General features: G+C 43.7%; 1 protein-coding gene across 1 annotated transcript in view; it reads right to left on the minus strand.

Moving 5' to 3' along the window:
- LOC120373513 overlaps window positions 1-12,423 on the minus strand; it is a 195,600-nt gene that overhangs the window by 84,130 nt on the left and 99,047 nt on the right. The window contains exon 4 of the mRNA XM_039492069.1: window positions 6,417-6,812. Coding sequence (XP_039348003.1) covers window positions 6,417-6,812 — 396 coding nt within the window. The remainder of the gene's footprint in view (window positions 1-6,416; window positions 6,813-12,423) is intronic.

Genomic DNA, 12,423 nt, shown 5'->3' on the forward strand with positions numbered 1-12,423 from the left:
GCATCACACTAGCTGCTCCTTTTTAGGGGGGCTGGGAAGGAATTTTTCCCTCACCACCCTATTGGCCTAGGTGGAGTGGAGGAGTTTTTGCCTTTCCCACAGTAGGTTCAGGGAGGGCCTTGTTATGTTAAGTAGGGAAGGGAGTTAAGCTATGATATCACAACTCATTCAGTAAGTGTGGGACGGCTGTCCAGTGCAGGTACTCCACAGGGAGGATATACAGTGACCGGATAAATGGCTTGGTAAAGGACTTAAAAGAGCAGAACATGTGGGTTCGGGGCTCCTATTAATAATATGGCAGGGAGTCAACCCCCTTTCTTATAGCCCACTTTAACCCTCATTCGAGGGGGGATGATAAGGTCCCATCAATGTATTGGCTGGGGGGCCTGGACAGAAAACGTGGGGGCTGGCGTAAGCTCTCCCCTTCCCAGTTATATATTGAATGAGCATGGTGTACCTGCACTTACACTTTTATCTGCCAGGTAGTCCTAGACATCTAATAATATAGTTGCAGCCTGGTTAAAACATATGAAGGGTTTCCTGTCCCTCTTTCCATATAGCCGGACAATGCTGGCTCTTTTCTGGCTCACCCATCACCAAAACAGTTAACTAAGTTCTGATTGCAGAACCTTAATTATGGGCGGTAATGCATTAGCCAGGGAGAACACTGCTTGACTTCGAGACTGCAGGTTACATTTGGAAGGTGACGGTTAGAAAAGATCATCTTTTTACTCATCTTGATTCATTGTCCTATGTATTCAGAGGCAAACCTGGAATTCTAGAGTAATTTTGAAGTGTTTGTCTGTACTTTAAATTTGTCACCTTTTCCTACTTTAATAACTGATTGAAAGATATGCTGTTATTTATCAATATATTTTTAAAAATGCAGTGGTGACACTCATTTTTCTTTCCAAGAAAAAGGATATGATGTTCAATCTTGCACACCATGTCATATCAACTCACAGTTACTGGAAGCCATTGTTTCCTTAGGAAACCATGGCAACCAGCATTTACAGTATGTACCTCCTGCTGTAACAATTGCCATAGCTCAGGGCCTAAGAATGGTGCATGGATGTGCAGTGACATTTTTTAAATGTGGACTACATAGGACAATGAACACCAACAAAAATCAGCTGAACTATGGTGCAGAATATTAGAGGCTTAAATGTATCAGTGCCGACATCTAGAATGATGCACTGTAATACAGTTGCAGTGACTTAAATTTTGTTTTGGGCCTCGTATTGTTCTCTGATCACACAGAAGGTAGCCTGTCTATATATCATATAATATATATTACTACTGTAGCCATAAAACATGTCAAAATGCAACCTCCATTGCCAGATAGAAACAATTTGACTTTCTATGAATGAATCATAGCCTAGAAGTAAGTGACTACTTACAATATCAAGTAACTTGAGCACCATACTGGACTTAGACATGCACATGTAAGTCTTTTTACTTTCCCCCAAATATCAAGATCCCAACAGATCAAAAAAAGGAAAGTACAATGCACAGAAATCAAATACATCTCATAAATGTTCTCCATAGCGCTAGGTTGGTTTATTAGAGGCTACTGGATCCTAAGCCTGGTCTACACAAGGCGTTTAAACCGGTTTTAGGAGCGTAAAACCGATTTAACGCCACACCCGTCCACACTAAGAGGCCCTTTATATCGGTATAAAGGGCTCTTTAAACCGGTTTCTGTACTCCTCCCTAACAAGAGGAGTAGCGCTAATATCAGAATTACCATATCGGATTAGGGTTAGTGTGGCCGCAGATCGACGGTATTGGCCTCCGGGCGGTATCCCACAGTGCACCACTGACCGCTCTGGACAGCAATCTGAACTCGTATGCAGTGGCCAGGTAGACAGGAAATGCCCCGCGAACTTTTGAATATTTCCTGTTTGCCCAGCGTGGAGCTCCGATCAGCACGTGTGGTGATGCAGTTAAAAATCAAAATAAAGAAAGAGCTCCCGCATGGACGACGCGGACGTGATCGCTGTAAGAGCAGGCAAATCTGTTCTATCAGCGCTCCGTTACAGAAGATGAAATTCAAAATCATTTTTAAAAAATCTCCAGACAGACGCCATAGCAGGGGCTCAGCGCACTGCTGCGTGACAAACGTAACGGAAAGCCCAAGAATCAAATGGACGCTCATGGACTGGAGGACTCAAGCTATCCCACAGTTCCTGCAGTCTCCGAAAAGTATTTGCATTCTTGGCTGAGCTCTAAATGCTTCTAGGGTCAAACACAGTGTCCGCAGTGGGTCAGGGCATAGCTCGGCAATTTACGCACCCCCCCACCCACCCCCAGAAGTGAAAGGGAAAACAATCCTGTCTTGACTCTTTTACATGTCACCCTATCTTTACTGAATGCTGCAGATAGACCTGATGCTACAGCACTCAACACCAACATCCTTGCTCCCCCCCGCCATGGGTGGCTGATGGTGCAATACGACTGGTATCCGTCCTCGTCATCAGCGTATTGGCACATGGGGCAGTGCAAAAGGACTGGTAACCATGCTGACTAGCATCGGTGAGGTCTATCAAGGGTGCCTGGCCCTAATTTTTCCTGGTAGATGGTACAGTATGGCTGATAACCATCATCGTCATAGCAACAGGGGGCTGAGCTCTGTCAGCCCCCACCCTTCATGTGTAAAAAAAAGATTCAATTGCCCCTGGACTAGCAGAGGGATGCTGGGCTCCTCTGCTCCACACTCCTTACTGTCCTGTCTGGACTATCATAGCAGCTGGAGGCTGCCTTCCACTCATTTCTCACTAACAAGTCAGTGTGTCTTATTCCTGCATTCTTTATTACTTCATCACACAAGTGGGGGGACAATGCTACAGTAGCCCAGGAAGGCTGGGGGAAGAACGGAATCAACAGGTGGGGTTGTTGCATGCGCACCCCCTGTGAATAGCATACAGCTCATAATTTCTGCAGGATCTGACACAGAGCAGCTGCACTCTCTGATACAGTGGTTCTCTAGTACACTTGTCCATATTCTAGCCAGGACCGATTCTATTTTTAGATACCAAAAAGGAGGGATTGACTCAGGGAGTCATTCCCAATTTTGGCTTTTGCGCCCCTGGCTAAGAGCAGCCAGGGGCACTTATGACAGCAGCAAATGGTGCAAAACGACTGGTAACCATGCTCATCTTTTTACCAATTTATGGATTGGTAGATGGTACAGTATGGCTGGTAACCATCTCCGCTGTCATGCAAAAGCAAAAGCATGCTGCTGTGTAGCGCTGCTGAATCGCCTCTGTGAGCGGCATCTAGTACACATACGGTGACAGTCACAAAAGGCAAAACAGGCTCCATGATTGCCATGCTATGGCATCTGCCAGGGCAATCCAGGGAAAAAAGGCGCGAAATGCTTGTCTGCCGTTGCTTTCCCAGAGGAAGGAGTGACTGACGACATTTACCCAGAACCACCCGCGACAATGATTTTTGCCCCATCAGGCACTGGGATCTCAACCCGGAAATTCCAAGGGGCGGGGGAGGCTGCGGTAACTATGGGATAGCTACGGAATAGCTACCCACAGTGCAACGCTCCAGAAGTCGATGCTAGCCTCGGACCATGGACGCACACCACCGATTTAATGTGTTTAGTGTGGCCGCGCGCACTCGATTTTATACAATCTGTTTTACAAAACCGGTTTATGCAAATTTGGAATAGTCCCGTAGTGTAGACGTACCCCTAGAAATGGTGATATTACCTACAAATTAAACTGCTGTTTAAAGACAATCTGAGTTTGTTGCTATTACATACTACATGGCATATAATGAATTGTAGTGAGTCTCCTATTAATTAGAGTTTCTTTCACCATAAATTGTCATCGGGATTTAGATTCAAGGATTTTAAGGCCAGTAAGGATCATTGCAATCATCTTTGACCACAGTGATCATTGTTTCTCAGTGCATAAAGCAAAAGGCTTTAGACTTAATTTAATTATGATTTACGCAACAACACACAGAGGAAACTCACAGAAATAGCATCTAATTGAGTTCAATATTTCATTTTCCTTCACTTCATTCCTGCATCATTAACATTTGATCATACTATATTTTGTGGAATTTAGTTTCATTTAAAACAGTAACCTTCAAAATGAAGATGATTATTTTAAAAAAGAAACATTTAAGCTAAAAGATGGGAGTTCTCCATTGCAAAAGGAAAAGGCTTTATATTATATATATAAAAAAAAAGTTGCAAAGTGGCACGCGATACACCAGATTCCTATTGTGAAGCTCAAATTCTTTACAACACTGGGAGACATCACAGAACAAAAAAATACTATTAGAGCTGTTTCAAAAGGAACATTTTTGGCTAGGATAGAGACTTTTGACATTATTTATTAGGTTTAAAAATGCTTCACAAAAGCCTGACAATGGTCCTGTGGAAACCACTACATCTGAGGCACTTTCTGTTGTTATGTGCAGGCATTGATTTGAAGATGGCCAGCATTTGTGGAACAATTCCCTCACAGCAGTCAATGCAAGTGAGCATTCATACACATACAAGCAAAAGCCTGTGAACAAACCATATGGAAACAGGGAAAAAAATAAACATTTATTAACCTCTTTGTGGGGAGATCGGTGGAAGAACAGGCCAGTGGTGCAGGAGACGGTCATGCCAAATTTCTACGAAAGAAGGTGTTTGCCCTGAGCATTTTTTCACAGAATATGATGAAGCTTGGAGAATGTTTGCAGTGCCATGGTAACTGGAACTGTTCAGACTGGGGCTCAGAAAGCCACTGCAGTAACCACTTGCCACCAGTAGAGAGCTTGTATGCAGAATGGGGTGGTAGGAAGTTTGGCTACTGCTACTGGCTGCTTCAAGTTCTGTGTCTGAGGAAGCCATTGCAGACATGGAAAAAGAGAAAGAGTGAATCTGAGAAAGTTTTCTAGAAAAATCTGTAAAATAGATATTTGTTAAGTATCTGTGCAAATAGATACAGAAACACACTGCTATTTTCTGGGTGCATATGTATTTTATATAACTCTCAGTATATATACATAAAATATATAGAGAACAAATTTTATCAGCAAGGGGCACATCACTCATGAGCAAGGCTATGTTTTAGTCACAGGTATTTTTAGTAAAAGTCATGGACAGGTCATGTGCAGTAAACAAAAAATCACTGCCCGTCACCTGTCCATGACGTGTACTATATACCCCTGATTAAATCTTGGGGGGCGGGCAGCCTGAGGTGTGCCATGGGTGCTCAGGGGGTGGCCCAGGGGTGCCACGAATGCTCTGGGGGGAGCAGCCCAGGACCCCCACTGGTGCTGAGGGGTGAGGGGTTGGCAGGCTCCTTACCCTAACCAGGCTCCGTGTGGCTCCCTGGAAGTGGCAATATGTGTCCCTCCGTCAGCTCCTAGGCAGTCTACATGCTGCCTCCGCCCCGAGCATTGGCTCCACAGCTCCCATTGGTTGGAAACCATGGCCAATGGGAGCTGCGGGGGTGGTGTCTGCAGGCGGAGGCAGCGCGTGGTCTCCACCTAGGATCTGAGGGAAGTGGATGTCATCGCTTCCTGGGAGCCCCCTGAGGTAAGCACCACCAGAGCCCTCACCCCCTCCTGTGCCCCAGCCCTGAGCCCCCTCCCACACCCAAAATCCTGCTACTGCTGGCGGGGAGAGGCTGTGGAACGAGACTGCTCCAGCAGTGGCCGGTGTGGCTGGCCCAGGGGCTTCCCGAGTTGCACCGGCCAGCCGCACCGGCCACTGCAAAAGTCACGGAGGTCCCAGAAAGTCACAAAATCCATGACTTGAGTGACTTCCATGACAAACTCGCAGCCTTACTCGTGAGTGACAAAGACACAAATGATCTCTGCAAGCATCCCAAGTGAGTGCTGATAAAGTCTTTGTACCATGTGAGCCCTAAAATGGTGTATCCATCCTCAGCAAGGTTTGAAACACCATCCCCCTTAGATTGGATATGTTAATCAGTGACCCAGTGGGGTTACTTTAGTGAATAAGCGTCCTTCACTGGGAGTCAGGGTTGCAGAATCAAGCCCTTTATTTTTGCAGTTTGATTTCTTTTCCTTGTCATTAGCCCTAACATACAGAAAACATGAGTATCCTTAAGAATTGAATTTGATTCCTTATCAAGTTTCAAAGACAGGAGCGTTTAACACTCCAAAGGCTCTTGGTGGGGGGGGAGGGGAGAGGAGTGGAAAATAAAAGAAGTTCAATATTGTATTATTTAATTTGCAACAGAAAATATGGTGACTCTTCAACTGGTTTTGGAAGCATGTTACACAGGCTAATTGATTCAAACATTTCCTAATATATCATCTATTCACCTACAGTACTAGTTTCTGTCTTGTTGAAGATTAGGTTAAAGGTAAAATGGAGAAAATGAATACTGGTAGAAAAATATGATAGAGACAGGAATTTATATAGTACATACCTGACCAGTCAGTTTCTCTCTCAAAGCTGAACAGCGTCTGGTTGCTCTTTATACTTGAAGTCAGCCTACTGAAATCTGAGGGAGTGTGTTCTGTTTCAGAAAGTAATGGAGAAACACTGTTCCGAAGCTTGTCTAACTCATCCAACTCTGTATCTTTGTCAATTTCTGTGTTAGTCCATAAGAGCTCAGTTTCTTTTTTCTTTTCTTCTGATCCAATAGTCTGTGTTAAAGAGGTCTCCTGGTTTCTAACTGATGGAGTAGGTGTGTGGACAATTGCCTCAGCCAGATCTTCCTCGCTGGAAGCCAAACTTGGTGGAGGTAATTTTGGAACTTTATATTCACGGTGAATGGGTATATTTGTATGCACAACCTGTTTCTGTCCTCTTCTAAAACAGACTGAAATGGAGAAAAAATAAGTTAAAATACATACATTAGTATTACATTTACCAAGCTGCAGCAGAATTAAGCCAGATGGATAATTAACTGTTTCTACAGTGTTGCCAACTCTCATGCTATTTGGTGATTTTCTTAAAGCCACAGATATGGGAATCAGGCTGCTACCTGAGAATCTCAGATTTCATTTTAAATAAAAAGTATGTTTCTAGCTCTTGCAGTTGTGGAGAAAACCTTCAGAACATGAATCTTGAACTCTCTAACACCAGAAGGCAAATAAAAAGAACACAAAATGTATTATTTTGAAAATTTTTCATTATTTTTAAGCCAAGCTCATGATTTTGGGTGGAGCCTGTCCTGACTCATGATTTCTTAATGCTTGGAGTTGGCCATACTCTGTACTTTGATTCTGAGGATCAAATTTTCAAACACGGCCTCTAAATTTGTGATGCCAATTTTCAGCATGCAATCAAGTTGCATACACCAAATCCTGTGTGTGTGTGCACCAAGAGCACCTGCATACATAAATCAAGCAGTTGAGTTTCTAGCTGTCTTGGGTTTTTGCATGGTTACAGGTTGTTACTGACTTGACCAAAAGCCCAAAGAATTTAATTAGAGTCTGTCCATCGACTTTAACAGGCACTGGATCATGCCCTAAGTGAGACAGTGAATTGACAGCACAGAAAACTGCAGTCTTTATCCAGAGGGTCAGTACAACCCAGCCAACGGCAATGTAAGTTTTCCCACACTGCCTCAACACTGAGTTGGAGGAAAACCTCCCGCAGTCACAATCTTTAATAGATTAAATATACCTAGCTTATTGTAATATGGCCATACCATAATTACAATACTTAGGAAAAAACAATAAGTCATAAATATTCATGCTTATATTTAGAACTGCAAAAATTTAATATTTTCTTGATGCATTCAAAAGTTATAAATTTTATAACCCCGATACAGCAATGTATTTATACATGTACTTAAGTACCATATTGAATCAGGACCTAAAGCATTTAAACATGTGCTTAAAGTTAAACATGTGCTTAAGCATGTCCATTCCTATTCAGGACAGCACTTAGACCAGGGGTAGGCAAAATACAGCCCATCTAACATTTCTGATCGGCCCGCCATGACTCCAGCGGCGCAGTGGGGCACTCAGGCAGGCTGCACGCATGCTGTGGCCCCACGCCACTCCCGGAAGCGGACAGCTGCTGCTCACATGTCTCTGCATGCCCCTTGGGGAGAGGGGGACAGCAGGTTTCTGTGCGCTGCCCCTGCCCCCAGCACTGTCCTCACAACTCCCATTGGCCTGAAACTGGCCAGTGGAGCTGTGGGGGCGGTGCTTATGGGCACAGACAGAAATGTGGGCGCCTGGAGGCTGAATTTGAACAGCCAAAGACCAGGGCTATTATAGCGGCACAGCGTGGGGCCATAAGGATCAGGGATGCCTTAAGGCAGCAATTTGAAGCTAATATTTGTTGCTATGCTTGAGAGTGCTTGTAATGCTAGGAGGTGATTGTGAATGGTGCAGACGATGCACTATGAAGGTTTAAGAAAATTGCCTGTTGCTTTGCAGGGCTCTGTTTGCTTTCAGTTAATGGAATAAAGATTGCTTTCCAATCAAAACAACTCTTTTATTAAAAAACAACAACTGGAGGAGAGAGACAAACAAAAATATATCAGCACTGTGGGGGTTGGGGGAAGGGAGGGTCCCAGGAGGAGGTGGCATCCTGGGACAATTAAAGATTTGTGTATGTCCGGGTATCATAACCAACCTTCTCCTTTAGAGTACAATGCAGCGGGTACTGTACTTCAGCAGGGTTAAACTGCAGAGGGATGGGTGTTGAGTGCAGTGGGTATTGGGAGTCCGCAGGGCTCGACTGTGATGGGGCAGGAGTGGAATGCAGCGGGTACAGACTGGAGCCAGGAGGTTGATAAGAGTGTGTTGGCAGTGTCTGGTGGGCACATGGGAGAGTTTTGCGACAGCGGCTGTAGGGGAGGGCGGGTGTGGAGCTACTCAGTTTGCAGTGCAAGTAGCACCTGGAGCGTGTCCACTTGGCACTCCATAACTTTTAAGAACCGCTCCATGGCTTCGTTCTGGCATGCTGCATTCTCCTTTCGGTCCCTTTTCTCGCTGTCACGCCACTCCTTCAATTCCTGTTTTTCCACGGAGTGCCTCATAATCTCATGCAGAAAGTCCTCTTTAGTTCTTCAATGCCGCTTTCTAATTCTGCACAACCATTCAGCCGGTGATAACAAAGAGGGAGGCTGGGCTCCCAAGGTCATATCTCTGAGTGCTCATTATGGAAGATATCTTTCTGCTGAGGGTAAGCAGCGAATTAAGGGAGGGTCTTCTCCAAGACTTCAGTTTTCGCCCTGGCCCTTATGCGGCTCGCCTGTGTGCGTCAATGGTCCCTGCCAAGTGACGGCAGAGTGCCACGGGAAAGTTACCCTTAATGGGGCAAGAAACAAAGCGGCTCTGTGAAAGAACCTGTGGCAGCAGATTACCCAGTATCTCTATGAGAGTTTCGTGGAGATCTCTGAGGCAGATTCCCGTGAAGTGACGGAGTCAACACCTTGTTCCATCGCTCAGACTAGGCATGTGGCGGTACGCGCATCATACGGACACAAGCCTGCTTTCTGCAACCCTCCTGCCCCCAACAACTTGCTTCAGTGATTCCCAAAATCAAAGCCACTTACCAGGGGGGTCTCCTGTCCTGTTTGTGCTGTGCCAAGCTCTGACAGCTGTGATTGGCTAGCCTCCTCTGGGGTAGAAAAGAGCTCCTGACTGCATGCATCTCTGACCTCTGAGTCGTCCTCTGCCTCTGGGTCTGCCTCCCCCTTCACATCCTCATCCAATATTTCCTTCTTCTGGCTTGGTCCACTCTCAGCTGGCACGTGAGCCACCAAAGTATTCACCATGATCTTCACAGTGGAGGTGGGGTCACTGCCAAGTATTGCGTCCAGATTTTTGTAGAACCAGCAGCTCGTAGGCGCAGCATCGGAGCGGCAGTTTGCCTCCCGCACCTTGTGGTAAGCGTTCCGTAGCTCCTGCACTCTTATCCTGCACTGCAGTGTGTCCCGGTCATGGCCCTTTTCTGTCATTCATCGTGAAATCTGTCTGTAGGTATCATCATTCCTACGGCTGGAGCACAGCTGAGACTGGACAGCCTCCTCTCCCCAAATGCTGATGAGGTCCAGCAGCTCAGCATTGCTCCAAGTGGGGGATTGCCTGGTGCATGGAGCAGGCATGACCACCTGGAAAGATGCGCTGAGACCACTGTGCGCGTCAGTGAGCAAACAGGAAGGGGACTTCCAAAATTCCCAAGGAATTTAAGGGGTGGGGCTCACGGTTGGTCACCTGAGGTCAGGGCAGCAGAGCCACTAAGTGGCTTGGCAATGTGTACACTTCTGGAGTTACAGCGCAGAAAGCTGCTTTACTGCACAGAAACTTGCCAGTGTAGACAGGACCTATGTCACGAATATAAAAATACCTTCTAAAAGCAATAGAGGTATTTGTCTAATTAAATTATTAATTGCCATCAACAGCCCAGAAGTCTTCAGCCTTTAGGCACCCTACATTTTTTTAAATTGTTAGAGCATTTGTTAAGACAATAGTTATCTGTATGTTCATGTGCCAGACTTTGGAAACTAGTGGCATCCTGGATATGAAGAGTCTAATCTTGCAAAGAACTGAATGCCCTCAACTCCCATTCAATTCAACAGGAGTTGAAGGAATGTGGGAATTCACTGGAGTTTTTCAGCACTTTCCAGGATGACGCTGTACTTATCTGATGGATTTTAGATTGAAACTGTACAGCTTGCTTGCAGCGTTACTCATTAATACTAGAGCAGGTTTAAAATACTTATCTGGAGGAGCTGTCGAAAATGTTCCTACTGCAAATTAAAAATAACAAGAACAAAGCTCTAAAAATGGTGTGTCATAGCCCAAGAAAAATATAAACATAAAAATGGAAACAAACACAAACACTTGGAAGCATATTAATTGTTAGCAATATGTCATGGATCTGTTCGTAATGTATTTTTGGAATTCAAATCACAATTGGTGTTAAAATGTATGTTCAAATTAAGCTTTTGGACGCAAGCACCTGTGAAGTGGTCAGCAAAATAAATGTGACAGCCCTATTCTTACACTAAAATGATTCACTATGTATAGAGAGAACATAACCATCTACGCTTGATTAATTAGGTTTGTAAGTATTGTTCAAGAACTAAACAATATTTCTAAAGATTTCAATAGTTCAAAGATTGCCCTATGGCCGTCTGGCTAATACATCTTCCAGCACACGCAGTTTACAAGCATTTTTCTTCCCAATATGTTGTCTTTGGTTGGTGCGACATTGTTTGAGTGCAGGTCTATTTGGGTCAAAGTGGTTTTCTTCACATCACAGCAGTGGTGCTGAGTACAGCACTTTGACCATACATCTTCCATGTCATTTCAATCAAAGGCACATGATGTTTCCTGGTGACCAATCAGGAATGGTCCAGCATTCTAACAGAGGGTCATATTGGCAATCCACGCTTTCTTAATGACAGGCATTGTTCAAGACAAACAAAAGCATGGTCCTGAATATTAACATGTGGCCTTGTGTAAAGGTCAGCTGTATGTCACATTTATCATATTTCAAAAACAGGGGGGAAAGCATTTTACAAATTCTGTCAAAACCCACTATTGTAAGAATAAATTTACAAAGCTGACAGCTGATGCAAACATAGCAAACTATTTTGAATGATTTGCTTTATGAAAACAACTTTGCAACCCTTTGAAGCTGCAGTAACAATTCTGAGAGTGAACTTAAGGCAATGGATATGTTTCTTGCTTCTCACTAGTGACGGGTTATTTTAATTATGTTGTCCAATTAAAAAAATAATGTAATGATCTGCAATCATTAGACTGAAAATGGCTCCCTTTAACAGGAAGGACTCCCATAAAAACCCCTGTAGACTAGTATTTGCTGAATATTAACCAAGATCATGTAGTCACAATAAGTGCTCTGTTTCATGAGGAGTATATCTATCTATCTATCTATAGATAGATATAGATATATATATACACACACACACACACACACAGTATATGCTTCTCACTTGTAAAGCTGTTAGAAAATTTACATTACTAGAACACAGTACATCATGGTAAAATCTTAGCTGTGATCCTGGAATAAAGCCTCGTAAATGTCAATGGTATTACTCAGATGAGTGTAAGAGGTTGGTGTAAGAGGTTCACAGTTTAGCCCTTAGAAGGCATAGAAGGAACAAATTATTTTCAAGGAATTTACTGAGCTTTTAAGTAAAATTAACATAGTAGAATAAGATGCTATAAATAATATTGGTGTTCATTTAATTTATCAAATTAAATGGTTTGATTCATATAGTCACTAAACAAATTTCTCTTTAATTTTATGGTACTCCAAGCTAGTTAAGAGCCTGTACAGGATTATTTATTTAATATTTATAAACCCTTGTTTATCCAGCTTTTCAATTTATAATATAGTAGCACTACAAAGTCACTTTTAAAGTGAAATTTTGCATGCAATATGTCATCTTAAAAACAAATTATTTTTAACAAATTGGCTTTAGTTGGTGTGGTTAC

Source organism: Mauremys reevesii, linkage group 1 (assembly GCF_016161935.1).
Source record: "Mauremys reevesii isolate NIE-2019 linkage group 1, ASM1616193v1, whole genome shotgun sequence".
NCBI classification, from domain to species: Eukaryota; Metazoa; Chordata; order Testudines; family Geoemydidae; genus Mauremys; species Mauremys reevesii.